The sequence below is a fragment of the Eleutherodactylus coqui genome, chromosome 4 (assembly GCF_035609145.1).
Source record: "Eleutherodactylus coqui strain aEleCoq1 chromosome 4, aEleCoq1.hap1, whole genome shotgun sequence".
Taxonomy (NCBI): domain Eukaryota; kingdom Metazoa; phylum Chordata; class Amphibia; order Anura; family Eleutherodactylidae; genus Eleutherodactylus; species Eleutherodactylus coqui.
In genome coordinates, this window is record NC_089840.1 from 249,924,362 (window position 1) to 249,945,195 (window position 20,834).

General features: G+C 44.2%; 1 protein-coding gene across 1 annotated transcript in view; it reads left to right on the forward strand.

Moving 5' to 3' along the window:
- LOC136626202 (collagen alpha-1(XVII) chain-like) overlaps positions 1-20,834 on the forward strand; it is a 73,228-nt gene that overhangs the window by 25,027 nt on the left and 27,367 nt on the right. The window contains exons 13-24 of the mRNA XM_066601043.1: positions 842-907; positions 1,000-1,038; positions 1,378-1,530; positions 3,985-4,059; positions 4,724-4,753; positions 7,119-7,145; positions 11,705-11,731; positions 13,791-13,853; positions 14,169-14,273; positions 17,948-18,010; positions 19,104-19,139; positions 20,404-20,457. Coding sequence (XP_066457140.1) covers positions 842-907; positions 1,000-1,038; positions 1,378-1,530; positions 3,985-4,059; positions 4,724-4,753; positions 7,119-7,145; positions 11,705-11,731; positions 13,791-13,853; positions 14,169-14,273; positions 17,948-18,010; positions 19,104-19,139; positions 20,404-20,457 — 738 coding nt within the window. The remainder of the gene's footprint in view (positions 1-841; positions 908-999; positions 1,039-1,377; positions 1,531-3,984; positions 4,060-4,723; positions 4,754-7,118; positions 7,146-11,704; positions 11,732-13,790; positions 13,854-14,168; positions 14,274-17,947; positions 18,011-19,103; positions 19,140-20,403; positions 20,458-20,834) is intronic.

Here is a 20,834-nt window from a genome sequence, read left to right on the forward strand (position 1 = left end):
GGGCTGAGATTCCTCACGAATGCTGTCAGAAGCTGGTGTCTGGCTATGTACCAGGTCATAACCACAAAAGGTGCTTTACTAAGCCTTGCAGGCGCTTGTCAGGAATGGGTTGAGTAATTCCGAGACTGCAGTAGTCATTAAAAGTGTCAATTTGTATTGATTTCAGAGAAACTACTTGTTATATTAGTTGTGTTGAGCTGCTTTCACATCTGCGGTGGGGATTTCCGTTTTCCTCCTCCATTCGGGGAACAGGAAAGGGGAATTTCTTGGCCGAACGAGTCCATCTTATGATGGAACGAACAGCGCTGAACGGACCCCATTGACTATAATGGGGTGCGCTCAGTTTCTGCCCAGCTACCCAGCATTTTACTAGTATTTTGTACTGGATCTGCAACAGAAGGTTCTAACGCATGAAGGCAGCCTAAATTGTTCTTGTTTGAATTTTTTTTTGCCAACAGCTCAAAATTTGTAAATTTGGCAAATAAACCTATTTTGCAATGGGGTTGAATAATTTTGATTGCAACTCCATAGGTAAGCATTTAGATTCCCACACACATTTGACAACAGATCTTAGTGGACCCAGGCAATTATCGGGTGTGTATAGAAACCTCCCTACTTTCCCCCAAGAGATGAAATTAGGGAGAAAAAAATTGGGCACATTAAATTTCAACACCAATCCTTTTGTCACCCTGAAGATCAGCCACCGCTGGAGCTGTCTGGATGCAGATTTTAGCTGAAACAAATATTTAGTACCCTAATTGCCTTTAAGAGGGTTAGTTCACCTTCAATACATTACCATAATTGCTTGTGCATGCTATGAAGTTAATTCTTGCCCCTATAGGTTCATACAGTGAAGACAAACAAGCAACAGCCAATATGAAAACCTCATACAAGGCAGAAGCCAATGGTAAGAAATACTATCATAGTGACCATCTTAGTTGGCACGTCGCATGTAATACACACTATAATAGTATTCTGTATTCCTTCTTCCTGTCTCAGGTGGGTTAAACGCAACAAGAGATAAAGCCACATATGCAGGTAAGGAAAGTCAAAAATGGGACGAAGCCAATGAAAAAACGGGTTGAAATGAAAACTAGTACTATTCCCCTTTAAATGTTACCATGAGCAGAGCGTAATGTTGGCAAATTCCATTAGGCCAATTAGGAGCCTGTTTAGTATTGATTTTTTTCCAAAGTATAGCATCAAGAAATATGACATCATTTTTAGGAAATTTGTATGAAATCAGGAGGATTGCTATGGGTGCTGTTTTATGGTCCCCTACAACTCTCTGCATATTTGAAACCATAATATGCTCACGTATATGACCAGGATATTGATTGCTCTGTAATTTACTTTATGATTCAATGCTCTACGCAGAAATAACTCAAGTTGATGCAGAGAGAAGACAAGGTGGAGCGGCCTCCGCCTGTGGACCATGTTCTTCTTGCTGTAAATGGTGGATGTGGCCACTTGCTTTGCTCCTGGGTCTACTCCTTCTTCTGGGATTGCTCTATGGACTTCTCTCTTTGTGTAAGTAAGCGCTGTGATTGGATCTAGCGCCGGCCAATCACAGCTAGCGCTCAATCATTCACAGCCAATCACAGCCTGACAGAGGGGGATGACAGAGCCGAGCAGAGAGGACAGTGGGGGATGACAGCTGGGAGAATTCAAGCAGCTTGCCTCACCACCGCCGGGAACACAGAAATTGAAGCAGCTTTCCGCACTGCACCCAGGGACACAGACGCCGGCTGGGAGGTGAGTATAGAGGTTGTTTTTTTTAACCCTTCCCTGACTCGTGTATAAGCCAAGGGGGCTTTTTCAGCACAAAAAATGTGCTGAAAAACTTGAATTATACTCAAGTATTGGTGTGACTACCCTTTGCCTTCAAAACAGCATCAATTCTAGTTAGTTTCATACAGTTTTTAAAGAACTTGGCAGGAAGATTGTTCCAAACGTCTTGGAGAACTAACCACAGATGTTCTGTGGATATAGCCTTACTCATATCCTTCTGTCTCTCCATGTAATCCTGGACAGACTCGATGATGCTGATGTCAGGGCTCTGTGGGGTCGTATCATCACTTCCAGGACTCCATGTTCTTCCTTAAGCTGAATGCACACAGGCAGGAATTCCGCTGCGGGATTTCCCACAGAATTTCCGCCCGTGCCTGCTGCCATAGGATTGCATTATCTAATGTAATCCTATGCAGACAGACGCAATTTGACCACGTGAAATCTCGCGCTGTAAACAAATCGCGGCATGTCCTATTTCTGTGCAAGCCTCATAGAGGCCCGCACAGAAACGTCACTAGTGATGCACTGGCTCCGTTCTGCACATGTGTCGGCTGGCCGGAAGCCAGCACGTAGCAGAGCGGGGAGACGCCGGGAGGAGGTGAGCCGCAGTGGTCACTGTAGGGGTACAGGTCGCATCCCGCTGCGAGAATCCTCTGACCCGGCCGCCTGCAGGAGGCCTTACACTGAAGATAGTTTTTACTGACATTGGCTATATGTTTGTGGTCGTTGTCGTACTGCTGAATAGATTTGGAGCCAATCAGACACCTCCCATATGTCTGTATTTTTCAGCATTCAGAACACCATTAATCCCTACCAAATCCCCAACTGCATTTGCTGAAATGCAGCCCCAAATGTGCAAGGACCCTCCGCCATGCTTCACTGTTGCCTGCAGACACGCATTATTGTATCGCTATCCAGCCCTTTGGCAAACAAATTGCCTTCTGTTACAGTCAAATATTTCATCATTTGATTCATCAGCCCAGAGCAACTTCTTCCATTTTTCTGCACCCCAGTTCCTATGTTTATGTGAGTAGGTGAGTCACTTGCCTTATTTCTACATTGAAAGTATGGCTTGTTGGCTGCAATTCTTCCATGATGACCATTTCTATCTAGAATTCTCTGAACAGTAGATGATTGTCCTTGGGTCTAGGCATCAAGGAGAAAGTCCAGCTTGACCAACGGATAAACCAAAAATTTACTTTTATGGAAAACATTAAAAATGTTAGGCATTGGTATAATGACCATAATGCATCGAGAATATGTAACATTTTTTTGCTGACGCATTTTTGGTGCATGCAGTACCATTAGTCAACTAAGGGTCTCACTGGTTTCTACTAGTTCTGAGCTGATGGCACTGCTGGACATCTTCCACTTTGGAAGAGTAGTAAGCATGATGTGTCTTTCATCTGCTGCTCTAAGGTTCCTTGGCTGGCCACTGTTGCCTGTTTCTTTGTTTTTCTTCAAAAGAGCTTGAACAGCACATCTTGAAACCCCAGTCTGCTTTGAAATGTTTGCCTAGTAGAGACCTTGCTGATAGAGTATAACTATTTTGTCCCTTGTTGCTGTGCTGAGTCTTGCCGTGGTGGATGACATGTGACACGAAACTGTCTTCCTTAACCTCACCATTGTAGCAGAGTTTGGCTGTTCTTCATGATGTTTTAAGCCTCATACACAGCTGATTCTGTTTCATTTAATGACTGTGTTTCAACTTACATATGAAAATGCTGATCATTATCACCTGTTTGGTACTTTTGGTTGATCATACACCTGACAATAATCCTACAAAAACCCTGACTTTGTGCAAGTGCACCTAAAAGAATTGATGCTGTTTCGAAGGCAAAGTGTGGTCACACTAAATATTTATTTGATGTAAGTTTCTTTTTTGTTCATTCACTTTGCATTGTTTTTGAAGACATTTTTTCCACACCTGCCTGTCAAGTCCTCTTCAAAATGTGCCCTCACCATCAACTAGAGTTGTGCTACAGCCAAGTGCTGAGCCTTGCCTGTCTACTGCCTGTCCTAGTCTTGACCATACTACATCTAATGTTCATAGTAAATAATTGTCATGTTATATGTGACTGTGTGTATATTGCAAATACCCCATATTTTATCTTGGTATTCATTGTATATTCATTATGGAAAATGCATTGTGTAATACAGATCTGTGAATCTGAACTGTACTTTGTAATATAGATCAAGACCTGAAGAATCTGAAGGAACGTTTTGACGAACAACAAATCCGGGGAACCCCTGCTCGCCTTGTAGCACGTAAGGGGCATTGGAAAAGTTAATCTAAAACAGTTAGGCCTCGGTCACATGGACGTTTTTAGGTCCGATTTGCAGGCGCGCTTGCGATCTGCAGATTTATAGACCCAATGCAAAGCAATGGGATCGGTCACATGTCCGTTTTTGATGCGGATGTGCCGATAATTTTAGGACACACCGATTCGCAGAACGCATGTAACTGCGTTCTGTGCAAATCGGTGCTTATACATGCGCTCAATGGGGCCGGCGGCAGCAGCGCCGACCCCATTGAGAACATATACTAAGATTGTTCTCCTCTGCCACAGCTGTGCCACAACTGTGGCAGAGAAGAACAATGTTCTCCCATTAAAGTCAATGGAGCCGGCAATACAGCCGGCTCCATTGAAAGCAATGGGCTGCCGGCAAGCGCTGGATGAATTTTCGGGGAAGGGCTTAAAATATGCTTGCTACGTTAATGAATTGCACAATAGCTGCGAGAAGTCTGAGCAGAAGCTAGCTGCGGCCTGAAGTTGTGTGTTGCGAGTGAGCCCTGGAATGTTTGCTGCAGAAGATATTGGATGCAGCCAGGAAGTGTGAACTGTTTGAGAATCCCTGAAGTATACTGTCCGATATAATAATATAATATACTAATTTGATTTCCTAATGGTTTTGGTTTTGTGTTTTACAGCTGGTCAGAAAGGTGAACCTGGATCAAAAGGTAAAATTGTTTCATTTAATGTGTCAAATAAACTATTTCTCAGTAGATAGGAAGGACCTGGAGTTGTATCATACTCTGGAGAAGTAATAGCACAATAACAGAGATATCAGCTAATACGAAAGTCAATACTCAATCCACAGAGCACAATCTTGGTAAAAGTCCTTTGTGTCTATTTACAATAACACCAACAGGTGGCGCTATTGCAGTATGGCATCATAGGTCATTGTGTATATAAGTTCCAACATCACAATTGCTGGAGACAATAATATAGGGAATTTGCAGGCATCAGAATATTTGGAGGGGATTAGTTTTAAGGTTACATTTTTGGTACAATTGAAAGTTTTGGAATTTTCTAATATTTTTTTTTCATTGTTTGCTGTCAGTGAATAGAAACATTCTTGTTGGTGAATAACCTTCACAGACATAATGTTACGATCGTGTGGGCAGGCAAAGCATGGGGCCCACACGATCACACCCAAAAGGGATAGAATGGATGGGATGGACGCACACAGGTAGCACCAGGGTCACACGGGATTCACACAGGTTTCAGGCAACTGACCCTGTTCTACACGGGAGGATGGCATGGCCCTACCTAAGCGGGGAACATTGCCCCAATAAGGGCAGCCCGGCGGTCTTCGGATCTGGGCCCTAGCTGATCCTAGGAACCACGCCACAGAACTGGAGACATACGCATGCTACATGACAGACAGAACCACAGGATACACAGCATACAGCAGCCACAATGCAACCACTAGAACAGATGATAAGCTGAATATAAATACCAGGTATTGGTTGACAGTTTGTACAAAACATGGAAGCTAGCAGGCCACTTCACGGCTCCTGGTTATACCGCTAGTCCCTACACTAACCAGGAGTCCAGAAGAATCGGACAGAGTTCACACAGAAAGCTGAAACAGGACAGGACACAGATAGCAGGTCACGCAGCAAACTGACACAAAACTGACAGAATTTAAACGTACAAACGGACATGAACCAGCAAGACAGAGATTACTCAGCAAAGCTTGCAACAGGACAGAACAGAGCACTGGACACACAGCCAGCTGCATCAGGAACAGGACAGAGTACAGGGCACACAGCCAGACAGACTCCACTCAGAGATCACATGCACACAGATGAAACTCACAGCAAGTCTATGTGTCCTCATACCAGGGGGAATAGACAGTGAACTACACAAGCTCACATAGGGAATCGTGTCAAGTTACACCAACTGACACACAGAACAGACAGTGAACTACACAAGCTGACCTAGGGAACAGTGTCAAGTTACACCAACTGACACACAGAATAGACAGTCAACTACACAAGCTGACATAGGAAACAGTGTCAAGTTACACCAACTGACACTCAGAATAAGACATAAGACCTTTGGAGGCTGCCCCTGTACAGGGGGAAGGAAAAGGGGGCTGCATGTACTGCAGACTAGGACTACAGGTGTCCAAACAATCTTGGGGAAGCAGAGAGACAATAGGCCTACTTGCAAACACAGATCAGAGTGGGAACAAGCTGAACATGACTGATAACAAGTTACAGGACACAGACATAACATGAGTGCTCACCCTAGGGTCCAGCCAGAGACTGACCAGGAGCTGGGTTTATATGTGAGCACAGACCCAGGAGATTGGCTAGCAGGAAGTACCACACCCAGCCAGCTCAATTAACCCTCAACCACCTGACTGTGCTGCTAGGAGTACATAGTACAACAAATCCCAGCAGCACACGTAACACATAATGCCTGCATTGGATTTGCCCTGGACTCCATACTGATACATTTTACTGACAAAGAGGCATTGTAGCAAACTCAAAGCACTTGGGCTTAAACAGGATTGCCTACATTTGTTATGCTTTAAAGGCGGTTTCAAAAAGGCGTATGCCCAATTGCGCACGCTTCAGGCAATGTATTTGCGTCATGAACTTAGCTTTTTTGCACATGTATTTTCTGTACTTTTTACACCTGTGGGGCATGTTTGTTTGTGAGCAGCAGATGAACACACCCTAATTTAAATGTCTATTTAGCCTAATGAGTTCCAGATGTGTTCTTCTTCCTGTGGAATTGCACAACATATTGCGCATCTGCTTGCGTATAGCATGCCCATTTGCACCCCCCCCCCCCCCCACAGACTTTTCTAGGGACCTTTAGTGTGCAAATATGCAGAAAGATAGAGCATGTTTTATCTTTTTTTGCGTGCTTGAAATGTGCCTGCAAAGTATGACAAAGCATTATGTAGTCATAAACCTTTATTTACAGAAGACTAGACTACCCCTTTAAGACAATGAAGCGTTATTATCTGCATAGCCATGCAATATTTCTTCTGTTTACCTCAAAGTATATTGTTTTCACTTTCAGGTGACCCAGGAGTTCAAGGAGAAAAAGGTTGGAAATCCATGTTATATCTTATATTTATTGCATTGAGTGCTGTATTGGATGACCATTTGGGCAACAGGATAATGCTGGAGGGCCCATTTATTAAAGTGCATGGATTACAATTTATCTTCTCAAACCATTTGTATTATAGCTCTAGTGATTCATAAGAGGTCCATGACATTTAAAGCGGTTTTACCACTAGAATACGGGATAAATGTCTGATCGCTGAGAGTCCGATTGCTAGAACCCACTGCAAGAATGCTGCATTTGAATGGAGCAATGTTGTATATGCATAACCACCGGTTCATTCACTTCTATGATATGGAGGGTGAATGCAGAAAACACATCAATCTCTACCTGTCCCATTGAAGTGAATGGAGCAGTGGTTTAGTGTGCAGATAGGGCATAAATGACTTTGGTGGTAAAACCCCTTCAATGCTCGGGGAATCCAGATCATTCTTGGTTTACCCTTGCTTAATATTTCCAAATGTTGTATGTAGAAGTGTTCGTTGGATAATAATAATCTTTATTTATATAGCGCCAACATTTTCCACAGCGCTTACAAAACAGGGGAGAACAGATACAAAAAACAAAGATACAAAAACCACAGTTACATGTAGTAATCGATTGATGGAGACAGTAGGGGTGAGGGTCCTGCTCCAACGAGCTTACATACTACAAATAATGGGGTGATACATATGGTAAAGGGTCTGGAGATGTGCGCGGTATGGAGAGGTGGAGAGTGAGGGATGCTATACACATAGACAATGGTCAGACTTAAGACGTGTGGTGGGTGAATTGGTGTGACTGCATGGGGCGGTTGATAGTGGCTAGCAGTGATTGCAGTCACTAGGACAGGGAGCATGTTATGAGGCAGAGTACAGAGAGGTTTGGTTTAGGAGATATTGTATGCCTCCCTGAAGAGGTGTGTTTTTAGAGCACGCCTGAAGTTTTGTGTGTCGGGGATTGCCTGGATAGTTTTGGGTAGCGCGTTCCAGAGGACTGGTGCTGCTCTGGAGAAGTCTTGGAGGCAGGAATGAGAGGTTCGAATTAAAGGAGCACTTAATCTGATTTAATTAGCGGAGCTGACGGCCCGGGCTGAGTGATGGATTGAGATGAGGGAGGCAATGTAGGGCGGCGCGGTGCTGTGGAGGGCTTTATGGATGAAGGTAGTGAGTTTGAATTGAATTCTGTATTTAACGGGCAGCCAGTGCAGTGACCGGCACAGGGCAGAGACGTCCGAGTAGCGGCTGAACAGGAAGATGAGCCTGGCTGCCGCATTCAGGATGGATTGGAGAGGGTAGCGTCTGGCGCAGGGGAGGCCGATTAGCAACGAGTTGCAATAATCGAGCCGAGAGTAAATGAGGCTAACAGTGAGCGTTTTTAGCGTGTCCATGGTGAGAAAGGGACAGATTCTCACGATGTTCTTGAGGTGCAGCTGACATGTTCGGGCAAGAAATTGGATATAGGGGATAAAGGAGAGATTGGAATCGAATATAACGCCAAGACAGCAGGCATGCTGGGAGTTATGGTACCACACACTGAGATGGAGATGTCAGGATGAGGTTAGTTAGTAGATGTCGGAAACATAGTGTTAGAGACAATGTACAGACAGTCAGTGGCGTTGTGGCAGAATGTTGCTGTGATGTCACCGGAAGAGGTGTATAACTTGGTGTTATCAGCATAGAGATGGTACTGAAAGCCAAAACTCCTGATGGTTTGTCCAATAGGGGCTGTGTAGATGGAGAAGAGGAGGGGGCCGAGGACCAAGCCCTGGGGGACCCCAACTGCAAGGGGAAGAGGAGGGGAGGTAGAGCCAGCGAAGGAGACACTGAACGAGTGGTCAGATAGGTAGGGGAAGAACCAGGAGAGAGCAGTGTCCTTTAGGCCAATGGAGCGAAGCATACTGAGGAGGAGTTTGTGGTCAACAGTGTCAAATCATGTGGAGAGATCGAGGAGGATCAGTAGGGAGTAGTCACCCCTCGATTTGGCTGTCAGGAGGTCGTTTGACACTTTTGTAAGGATGGTTTCTGTCGAGTGTAGAGGGCGGAAGCCAGACTGTAGGGGGTCAAGAAGAGAGTTTTCTGATAGATAGCTTATAAGGCTGGAGTAGACCAGGCATTCTAATAGTTTGGAGATGAAGGGGAGATTTGAAATGGGTTGGTAGTTGGCAGCATCGGTTGTGCCAAGAGTCGTTTTTTTTAGCAGTGGGGATATAATAGCATGTTTGAATGAGGAGGGGTAAATGCCAGAGGTAAGAGAAATATTGAATTTAGAGGTGAAGTGAGAGATGACCAGCGGGGAAAGGGTAGTGCGTTCCAGAGGACTGGTGCTGCTCTGGAGAAATCTTGGAGGCACAAATGAGAGGTTCGAATTAAAGGGGCACTTGATCTGATTTCATTAGCAGAGCAGAGAGCACGGGCTGGGTGGTGGATTGAGATGAGGGAGGCAATATATGGCGGCGCGGTGTTATGGAGATCTTTATGGATGAAGGTAGTGAGTTTGAATTGTTTTCTATATTTGATGGGCAGCCAGTGCAGTGAGTGGCACAGGGCAGAGGCGTCCGAGTAGCGGCTGGACAGGAAGATGAGTCTGGCTGCTGCATTCAGGATAGTTCGATCAGCATTGAGTTGCAATAATCAAGCCGAGAGTGAATGAGGGTAACAGTGAGCGTTTTTAACGTGTCCACGGTGAGAAAGGGCTGGATTCTTGCGATGTTCTTGAGGTGCAGCTGACATGTTCGGGTGAGAGATTGAATATAACCCCAATACAGCCGGCGTGCTGGGAGTTATGGTGGTGCAACACACTGAGATGGAGGACCGAGCCCTGGGGGACCCCAACTGCAAGGGGAAGAGGAGGGGAGGTAGAGCCAGCGAAGGAGACACTGAACGAGTGGTCAGATAGGTAGGGGAAGAACCAGGAGAGAGCAGTGTCCTTCAGGCCGATGGAGCGAAGCATACTGAGGAGGAGTTTGTGGTCAACAGTGTCAAATGCTGCAGAGAGGTCGAGGAGGATCCATAGTAGTCACCCCTCGATTTGGCTGTCAGGAGGTCGTTTGACACTTTTGTAAGGATGGGTTTAGTCGAGTTTTGAGGGCAGAAGCCAGACTGGAGGGGGTCAAGAAGAGAGTTTTCTGAAAGGTTATTAGTGTATCTTGACGCCACCAGGAAGAACTTGTGGAGTCAAGATTAAGAGGGGGCTGATGCCCCCTCCACCTGATTGGCCGCAGAGCTCGATGGACTGCAGGTCCTGGCAGCTCACTAAGCTGATGCTGCCTTCACCTGCACTCCTTCCCGAGTAGCGTGGCGTGAATTGTGACAGGGATGGAGGGCTAGGGTGAGGGGAAAGTGTAACATTTAGGCGTACTTGTAAAATATAAGGCTGACTGTTTTACTTACCCCTCACCCTAACCCTCCATTCCTGCCACAAATTGCCGAATGCTGCTTTTCCCATGCGTCACCGCTGAGCCCCGTCCCCCGCTACATTGTGCTGCCGCTCCCCTTGTGGCTGAAGCAGGCGGAAGCGAAGTGACAGTTGTTCTTTCTCTGCTGCTATCCCCTGCTACAGCTTACCCTACATCTGCAGTCTTCCACTACCGCTGCCGCCGCGGGCAAGGCAGCCGGGAGTGGTGTCCATCGCGTCGCTGCTGTTATCCCCGGGTCACACTCGTAGTGCACGGCGCTGTTTCCTCCCGCTTCCGCTCCCCCTGCTGCAGAAGCAGGTAGAAGCGCTGTCAGTGTTGTTTCGGGCATGAAGTCCCCTGTGGGCAAAGCATGCGCGAGCGATTTCACTGACGTCCTTGGCTCCCACTCGACCTGCTGGCCACTGAAGTCTGGCACAGTAGGCGCCTGGTTTGGCTCCCCCCTGCGCCCACAGCAGCCTGCAGTTTTGTGATGGACGTCCCCAGGTCCCATCTCCTCGCCACTGGCTACTCCTTCCAGGACTTTTGGTTCTTGGCCCAATCGGGAGCTGGAGGTTTGACAGGGGCGTTCCTCCTGTCAAACCCCTAGCTTCCAGTGGCATCAAGATACACTAATACCTTCGGATAGATAGCTTATAAGGCTGGAGTAGACCAGGCATTCTAATAGTTTGGAGATGAAGGGGAGATTTGAAATGGGTCGGTAGTTGAAAGCATCGATTGTGTCAAAAGTAGTTTTTTTTAGCAGTAGGAATATAACAGCATGTTTGAATGAGGAGGGCAAAATGCCAGAGGTCAGAGAAAGATTGAATATAGTGGTGAGGTGGGAGATGACCATCGGGGAGAGGGACCGGAGGTGGTGAGAGGGTAGAGGGTCACTAGCGCAGGTGGTGGGGCGAGCAAAGGAAAGCAATCTGGAGGGATGTTGGTGTAGCTATAGCGTATGGTTTCTTTTCAGCTTTAGTGCGGATTTTGTTGCGCAAAGAAAATAGCTTAAATCGGCCCGTAATTCTGCATCAAAATCTGTAGTTAGCCCTGCGGACTTTGGTGCAAAACTCCGCGTGACAAATTCCACTGCATCACGGCGGAATAATTCAGCCCATGTGAAAGGTCCCTTACAATCATTAATATTCATTTTCATTCTACTTAGGTGAAAGAGGAACTCCTGGTCTCCAAGGTAAGGAAAAAATGCTGAGAAAGGAGCTTTCTGCAGCTCATTATAGAAACATGCAACTGGTCCACAGAAATGAGAAGTGATTATGGGTTTGGGAAAATCTCAATATTTAGCAGGTATCACTATGAGTGCCTTCTAAATGACCACCCATGGGGCTATTTAAAATGTTAAAAATACCATGCCATTGTATGATTTTGGCATTGTTTGGTGGCATTATTTGGACACTATGGCGGTTTTATTTGAGCATTAATTAGCCTTATTGTAAGCTGAATATGTGTTATGAGGGCATTATATGATACCGTATGGCAGTATTATTCTGTCGGATTGGCGGTATTTTATATGTGAAGCATTTTTAATTACAAGAAAAACTGTCTCTGTATGTCCACACAAAGCGGAAATGCTGCAGATTTTTTGCAGTGGAATCTTTCAGTACCAACAGTGTGAATTGCAGTGCGGAGGTCAAATTTTAGCATGTCAATTGCTGCTCCGGATATGCTCCTATGTTACCTCTTGTGACTTGGATTTTGGTATAGATTTTGACACGGGTCATCATCAAAATCCGTAGTCGATTTTCTGCTATGTGTCAGCGTAGCCTCTAAATAGTGAGTGTGGTGGACTACTTTCCTTGTGGACCAGGGCACTATAAAACGAGCCCTGATTCTGTTGGTAAGCATCCATGGCGGTCTTACATTCACGAAAAATGATTGTTATTTCTGATCACATGAGCAGCTCTGACCAATCAGAGAGCACTTATAGTACATTAATAGTCTAACACTACCAATGCACTGTGGGCATATTTGGTATTTCAGCCGCACTTCAGTAGCGGTGAGCGATTCCAGCGACCTGATTGGTTGTTGGGTACACACCCCCCTTTGGAGATGTGCACGAGTGCTACTTCACGAGACCAGCGGGGGTTAGGGTTTAGGGTTAGGTTTAGGGTTAGGGTTTAGGGTTAGGTTTGGTGTTTAGGGTTTGGGTTTGGGGTTAGGGGTTAGGGTTTAGGGTTGGAGTTAGTTGTCGACCCTCCTACGGCCGGTGGGGGTTAGGTAGTTTGAAAATTGCATCGGCCATCTTGAACAGCTTAAAACAGGACCTGGAAATAGAAGTTGGAGGGACATCAGAGAAAAACAACTGCAGGTGATACACCCCTTCCCCCTCTGGTCCTAGAACAGAATTTTGCCTGAAACCAGAGGGTTGCTTTAACAGCACTATTAGCTTTGGCCTGTCATTATCTATCTTGCTATTCCTGTAGCATCTCTACGATTATCAGTATTTAGTAATGCCATTCCTATAGCCTCTCCCTGCAGTTATGCATTACTTATCCCTCACTGTAGTATTTATTCACTATACCATGGCATCTACATATTATACCTCTCATATAACGACCCTTATGTACATATTACTCTGTACTATACTAGGCATGTCTATATAATCATGCTTTACATGTAAAGGCATGTCTGGAATCACACTTTTCACTCACTAGTACCATAATAATCCTCAATTACAAATTAGATACATTCCTACACTTGTCTAGCCTTTACAGTATACAAACCAACTGGATACTGTAGCTCTATGCAAATACACACTTCACTATATTTAATGGTGGTTTCACATCTGCATTGGAATCTCCGGTTGGAGGTTCTATCACAGATCCGGCACTAAATACCGGAAGAAAAAGCTCTGCATCCAGTACTATTTCTTCCGGCTAAAAGCTGGGCAGCTGAGCGGAAAGGGATCGGACCCCATTATAGTAAATGGAGTCTGTTCAGCGCTGTTCGGTTCTGTCGTAAGACGGAATCGTTCAGCTATGTGGATTCCTCTTTCCTTCTCTCTGAACGAGCAAGTAAGCAGAACCCCCAACACAGGCGTGAAACCACCCTAATGATGAAAACTTTTCCCAGTTCAGAAGGTTAACTTTTCAGTCCACAGGGTCAACTTGCCCCTTGTATCCTGGGTGCTCCTCAAACACAATATTTTTATTTGGTCTTACTTGACATAATTCATGATTCTTGCTATTTTTTTTTCTGCTGCTCCTAATCTGTCCAATTATGGGACTTTCTAGGAACTCCAGGTCTTGTCGGTCATCCGGGAGCAGACGGATACAAAGGACAGAAAGGCAACCCGGGTGAGAAATATGGACATACTGGTGAAATAAGAACATGGAATATGAAAATTGTGAAAGAACTGATAAAATTGTCAAAAGTTAATAATTACCTTATACTGTATTCCACGGATGTAACTATAGTGGATGTAGTTAACCATGACACAGAAGCCTTAGGAGGCCCAGAAGGTCTTTCTTAGGAGGAGACTGGTATTGTATATGCAGAATTATAGTTAGGGACCCTGTTGTAGCTTTTGCAACCAGGAATGGGTGGGAGGTTACTGTATGGATGCACTATAGGATTATGAAATTGACGTACCATAAGCATTATTTTTATAGGTGATTCTGGTATAGACGGTCAATCTGGGCAAAGAGGAAGAGATGGCTCAGCTGGACCGCAAGGTGAACCTGGTCCTCCTGGAATTGGAGAAAAGGGCGACAGAGGTATATTATTATGGGCATTTATGTGAATGGACAAGTGTAATTAGAATAGAGTAGATGTAATGGGATATTAATGTGTCATTCTTCATTTATCATGACAAAGAGCTCAAGATTGTAAATTCAGCAATTCTTTGAAATTACAAAAATGCAATCATGGATGTGTAGGCTCTCTTCACATCTTGTTATGGGAACACATTCTGCACATACACAGGGACAGCTTCTGCTGAATGTAGCCATACACCCTCCTTTACCCAAAATAATGTACCTCTTGCCTCCATTGGGTTGGTGTACTCTAGCATATCTTTTTTTAATGTATAGCAAAGCTCAGCAGACTGTGCTTTCCTGTTCAGTTGGTCACCACAAAAAGCAGTAGGCCGTACATTATACTTTTTTCTTTTTTACTTTTGTCACAATCTGCTAATGTTTGACTATCAATGGCATACATGGCAGTTCTGCTGTAACTATAGGGGTCACAGTGTCTGCAATTCCAACCTGGTCCCTCAGTTAGCAGAGCCCAAAGGTCCTCCTCACCACAGTAATGTTGACCACATAGCTTACCTCATGTACTCATGTACAGTGATATATTCTCCTTCCAAGCCCCATCTCAGTTTATTCCTTCACAGTATAGACGTAACTAAAACATAAGTTTTATTAATATTAATTTAAAATGATTAAGGACTGACACACATACACGAAGACAGACAACGTATAGGGAACCTCAGCAATCCAGAAAAACACCAAATGATATCTAAATGGTTCCTGATGAACTGTCCTGATAGACGCGTTCAATCTATTACATTTCTTTGGGAGTTTTTTTAAAATTTTCATTAGAGTCTGAATTTTTTGAAATTCACCGTTGAATCTATGAAATTACCTTTTTTTGGGAGCATTTATGAATTTTCATTAGAGTCTATGAATTTTTTAAATTCACCTTTTAGGGGAATTTGTGAATTTATTAAAATTCACCATCTTGGTATGGTTTCATGGATTCACCCTAGGGGAAATCTGTGAATTTTATCTAATTTCATCATTGAGGAGTATGCCATATGAGTATTATATACCTAGACTGAGCTTTCCTCCTACTCTAGTAGATTCAATATTGTACCAGTGAACTTATAATACAACACCAATACTTTTGAAATATACTATTTAAAACATAGTGACCAAGCACTCAATATACCCACCATCTATCACACATTGAGTGCCTGGCTACTTGTATCCTCAGGTCTGTTGAAACTTGAAGATCATTGGCTCCCCCACATAAACCTGAGAGCTGTCTGGGTGTATGATATAAGCACTCACTGAGCCTTTTCCTCTCACAAGCTGGGTGATGGACAGTGATTAGGTTTTCCCTGTCACTTCATCATGCACCCTGCCACATGAGCTGGATTGACTTATGTCTACTTCTCTAGGGGACCCACATCTTTATTATCTTGCAATCCCTATGTGTTTTTCTGGATTGCTGAGGTTCCCTATACGTTGCCTGTCTTCGTGTATGTGTGTTAGCCCTCAATAGTTTTAAATTAATATTAATAAAGTCTCAGTTTATTCCACTCAGAAAATCAGAGAGGAGGAGACTGAGCTTCTGCCAGGGAGGAGGATTTATCACTATTCAGGAGAAGCTGTCGTCGCTGCATGGAGCATATAGTAAACTATAAGGCCAGGTGGATATTTAGAAGGGGGCACTATTACCCCCTTATAACTTATAGGCACAAAGGCAGTTTTATGATCTTACGGGGGCAAAAAGGACGCACTACAAGCTTACAGGTCAGTGCCACAAAGGGGGTATTGTGACCTTAAGGGAGCACAAATGGGATAATTTATGTTATGGGACACAAAGGGGCCACTATTACCTTGTGGGGGAACAAAAGGGGAACTACTAACTTGTGAAAGAAGCAATATAACTACAGGGCACTAAATGGGCAATATTTCCTTGTCCCATGCATCTAATAGTTGAGGATCTCTTTGATCCATGGTACATCCTGTGAACTCCTCCCCCCATAACTCGTAAAGTTATGGGTGGAGCTGAGCTGACAATAGGGAAGTAGGGAGTGGCTATTCCTGCCTTCAGGCGAGAAGGAAGAGGAGAACCAAAGTGCTGAGCGGGCACCAAATTGATATAAAAGAGAACTGTGACACACTTAATGTAGAAGAAGGCCAAGAGAGGTGTTAGAGGCTACTATTAAAGAAGATTGCAAAAAAAACATATAGCAGACCAAAACCTTAGCCAGGGAAGTGGCCATGAGAACTACAGAAGACTACTTAAAGTGGCTTAGGCTTAGACCACTTAAGCAGAGAATGGCGACAGTAACCAGAAACATCGAAAGTAATTAGAGGGAGGCCCAAAAAGATTGCAGGGCTCTGACAAGGTACTGAAGAAAGTCAAGAGAGTGAGTAACGGTGAGAATAAAGCTTGGGATGCTCCTGTGCATTTGTGATTGAGTAGAAGCGAAGAGGAAACCTCCCGCAATTTGAAAGATATTCTAGTGGCCAGCGTGTGCAAGTTGGCAAGTATTCTGAGACGAGAGAGAGCTGCTGGAGCTAGAGTGTGGATGCCAATGTAGACACTAAGGAGAGATGGAGAAACAAGAGACAAACTGCTGTGAAGAGTTGCAAAACTGAAGTCAGATGCCGAGCATCAGTAGCCACGTGATAAGTGCTCCCGTGTATAGGACTGTAAGCGAGCCAGAGTACTGTGTTTGCAAGCGAGTAAGAGAAAGGCAGCAGAAAAGAGGTTCAGCTGAGTTGAACAAGAGACATCTGTAAAGGTGAAAAGAACCATGAATTCGTGTTGGTGAACAGTCAAGATTCTGAGAGATCCAAAGGCCGGTATGTGTGAACCAGCAGCGACTCTGAAGAAAGAATGCCTGAGAATTAAAAGACTGTTGAGTTGAAAATGAAAAGGGATCAAAACTTACGGTACCCTGGGTACTGGTAGTTAGAGAGTATTGGTAGACAGAGATTAGAGATTTCTAATTGGTTAAAGCACAATTATGGCTTTGCATTATGGCTAAACAGACAGGAGTATGGACAGGAAACAGCAGGGAGCCGGGAAAGGTGATTATATGCATATTTCTTGTTTAATGGCAGGGGGAAGTTGGGTTTTATATAAAAAAAAGAAGAAAAATCTTGGACAATCGCTTTAAGTTGCTGGTTTCTGTGTGTTGAGAAATAAGTGGAGAAATGTAACGTTTAAATATTGTGTCCTATGGAGTGAAATAGCAGATGGCATCATAGAATGTTTTGCAGCTTTAAGTACTGAACCTCCTGCAGAGTAATGCAGAGTAATTCATATTTTCTCTTTCGTAAAATGTACTTTGCTGCATTAAACCGCCTCCATCTTTCACCACAACGCTATCACATGACATCCCATCTGCACATCCTACAGCCTGCATGCAATTTTGCTGCAAAATGCTGCAGTTTTCACATTGATCATTAGTGGCCACATGGTTCTGCAAATTCTAACTGCAAACAATAGTTTTAGGCTTTTTCACATTATGAGAGAATGCATTTCCATTTTTGGGTGGCTTTTCTTCTGTCATACCTATTACATCTGTGAGCTACCATGGCACTAGATGACAATTTCAGCTCTGCTACATCTGTAATTTCTAAGAATTTTGTCAATCTTTCAAATCTCTCAAACTCGTCATCTCTTGTTTAATTCTTTTGCTCAACAGGCTCAGCGGGTGAACGAGGTTTGCCAGGACTTGTAGGCGTTCCAGGAGTAATGGGACCTAAAGGTAAGAAATATATACAGTATCTAGATAGTTTTTTCAAATAGTCCAGGTTCTCTCTCAGGCCTCGGTCACACGGGCGTTTTTAGGTCCGATTTGCAGACGCGCTTGCGATCTGCAGATATATGGACCCAATGCATAGCAATGGGATCGGTCAATTGTCTGTTTTTGATGCGGATGTGGCGATAATTATATGACACACCGTTTCGCAGAACGCATGTAACTGCAGTCTGCGCAAATCGGTGCTTGTATATGCGCTCAATGGGGCTGGCGGCAGCAGCACCGACCCCATTGAGAACATATACTAAAGATTGTTCTCCTCTGCCACAGCTATTGAATGACAGCTGAGAGCTGCCTCTGATTGGTCCCTGCGCTCAGCCAATCAGAGGCAGCACTCACTCAACCATTCATGAATTCATGAATGGGTGAGTGAGAGCTGCCTCTGATTGGCTGAGGGCTGTGACCAGTCAGAGGCAGCCCATTCAGCAGGCGGGGATTTAAAATCCCTGCCTGCTGAATACTACACAAAGCAGTTAAGGAGAACTGCCGGCCCGACGCCGCTGAACTCCCGCTGCGGGAAAAAGGTGAGTATACATTTTTTTTTATTTTTACACTTTTTCAGGATGGTTTTCAGGGAAGGGCTTATGTTTTAAGCCCTTCCCCGAAAATTCATACAGTGTTTGCCGGCAGCCCATTGCTTTCAATGGAGCCGGCTGTATTGCCGGCTCCATTGAATTCAATGGGCAAACATCGTTCTCCTCTGCCACAGTTGTGGCAGAGGATAGCGGGCAGCGCTCGGCCCTTTCGCTGAAAACGCTGCTAGGTGCAGGTTTTTCCGCGAATCGTCAGCCCCGGTCACGCGATTTGCGGATGCGCATCTGTTATGCGATCCGCAAATCGCGCGAAAAACGCCCGTGTGACTGAGCCCTCATAGTGACGCATAGAAGCTATAATGGCAGATAGTTGCTGTCCAGATCATTCTGCTTTCACAGTTTTGCTAGGGTATGGCAGATAAGTAGCCATAATTCTTATGTATCGAATTTGTATCTTTCATTATGGAATTAACTTAGTTTGACTGATGATAATTTGTTATCTGCAGGTGAAATGGGTTATCCAGGTCCCCAGGGTCCTCCAGGTATGTAGCAGTATGTAGCCACATATAATATAGTGTAAGATTTATATATTAGTATATGTATGTACATATGTTTATTTAAAGGGAACCTGTCACGTACCCACAGCCCCATTAACTAAGTTATAAAGTTGTTATGGGAGCCGGGTGATGTATTTATATTAAACTCACTCGCTCCCGCTATCCAGCACTGTCAACTAGTGAAGATCGCATCGTGTATGAAAGTCTGACTCTTTTCAGTGACCCCAGATCTTTGTTGCGGTCCAGATGCCGCAGTGAATTGGGGATGCAGCGCTGACTCACCCTCTCTTTTGGCTACAGTCGGTCGTCTGTCTCCGGTCGCTGTCCTCTTTCAGCAGCTCCAACCGCTCCAGTCTCCTGCACATCACTTTTCTCTGTCCTGCTGCCTCTGTCTGTCTGTCCAGCATCCCAGCTGCTCAGTTCTCTCCAGCGCTCTCTTTATAGTCTCTGCTGTGGCACAGCAGGCATCTCTTTCTCTTGCAGGCAACAGCTCCTCTCACATGCACTGAGTTCCTCTGCTCTTCCTACAGACCCTTGCACTTAGTCCGCAGTGACCTGATAGCCCTTCTAGCTCACTGTCCCATACTTTGCACTATCCTGTTGCGTAGCAAGAAATTGACCTGTTTATATGCCAGCCTCATCCAACCAATAAGCATCCTTTGAGCATGCTCTGTTCTACCTGGTGCAAATTTTGGTGCAGACGATAATTTGGTGCAAATTTTGGAGCATCTCAGTCTGTTGAAATAGCAATACTTTAAGGTAGCCCCATGCAAATAGATCTGTCAACTATTAGGCTATTTTAAGACTGGGTTATTTTTTCTAATTCAGTCCTGGTTCCATCCAGGTTTCTGTCTTCCATGCAAAAAACTGAATGGGGACAGAACTCAGTGCCATAGGGTAGTATATGTGAGACAGAGACCTCTTTGGTCTCTTGTAATCTAACCTAGTGTACATTTCTGGTATAATTTACACCACTTTCTGGCATAATTTATACATGAATCTGTTGGACGGGAGCAGCTACGCCCCCTCCCGACAAGCCCCAACCACTTTTAAAAAAGCGGTAGGGCCGGTGCAGAAAGCTAATTAGTCGCACATTTTTGTGCAAGTACCCATGTGGGCAAAATATGCAATTTTTTTATGCCAGAAACTGGCATAAAAACTTTCATAAATGTGCCCCATAGTCTGAAAAGACCCTAAATAACTGTTTTAATTTAGATGGAATTCATGCATTTTTTAAATTTTCTAACAGGAACCCCTGGTGTGCAAGGTTTTAGTGGAGAAACAGGAGAACCAGGACTTAAAGGTAAGTATCTATCCTATCTATATCTATCTATCTATCTATCTATCTATCTATCTATCTCCTATCTATCTATCTCCTATCTATCTATCTCATATCTATCTATCTATCTATTTCCTATCTATCACATAGCTATCTATCTCATATCTATCTATCTATCTCACTATCTATCTCATATCTATCTAACTAACTATCTATCTCATATCTATCTATTTATCTATCTAATATCTATCTATCTATCTATCTCATATCTATCTATCTAATATCTATCTATCTATCTATCTCATATCTATCTATCTACGAAGAATAGATGCACTCATGAATATCCACCCCAATATATTTTTAGAAGATAGCATTACTTATTCCAAAAAGCAGCTATATAT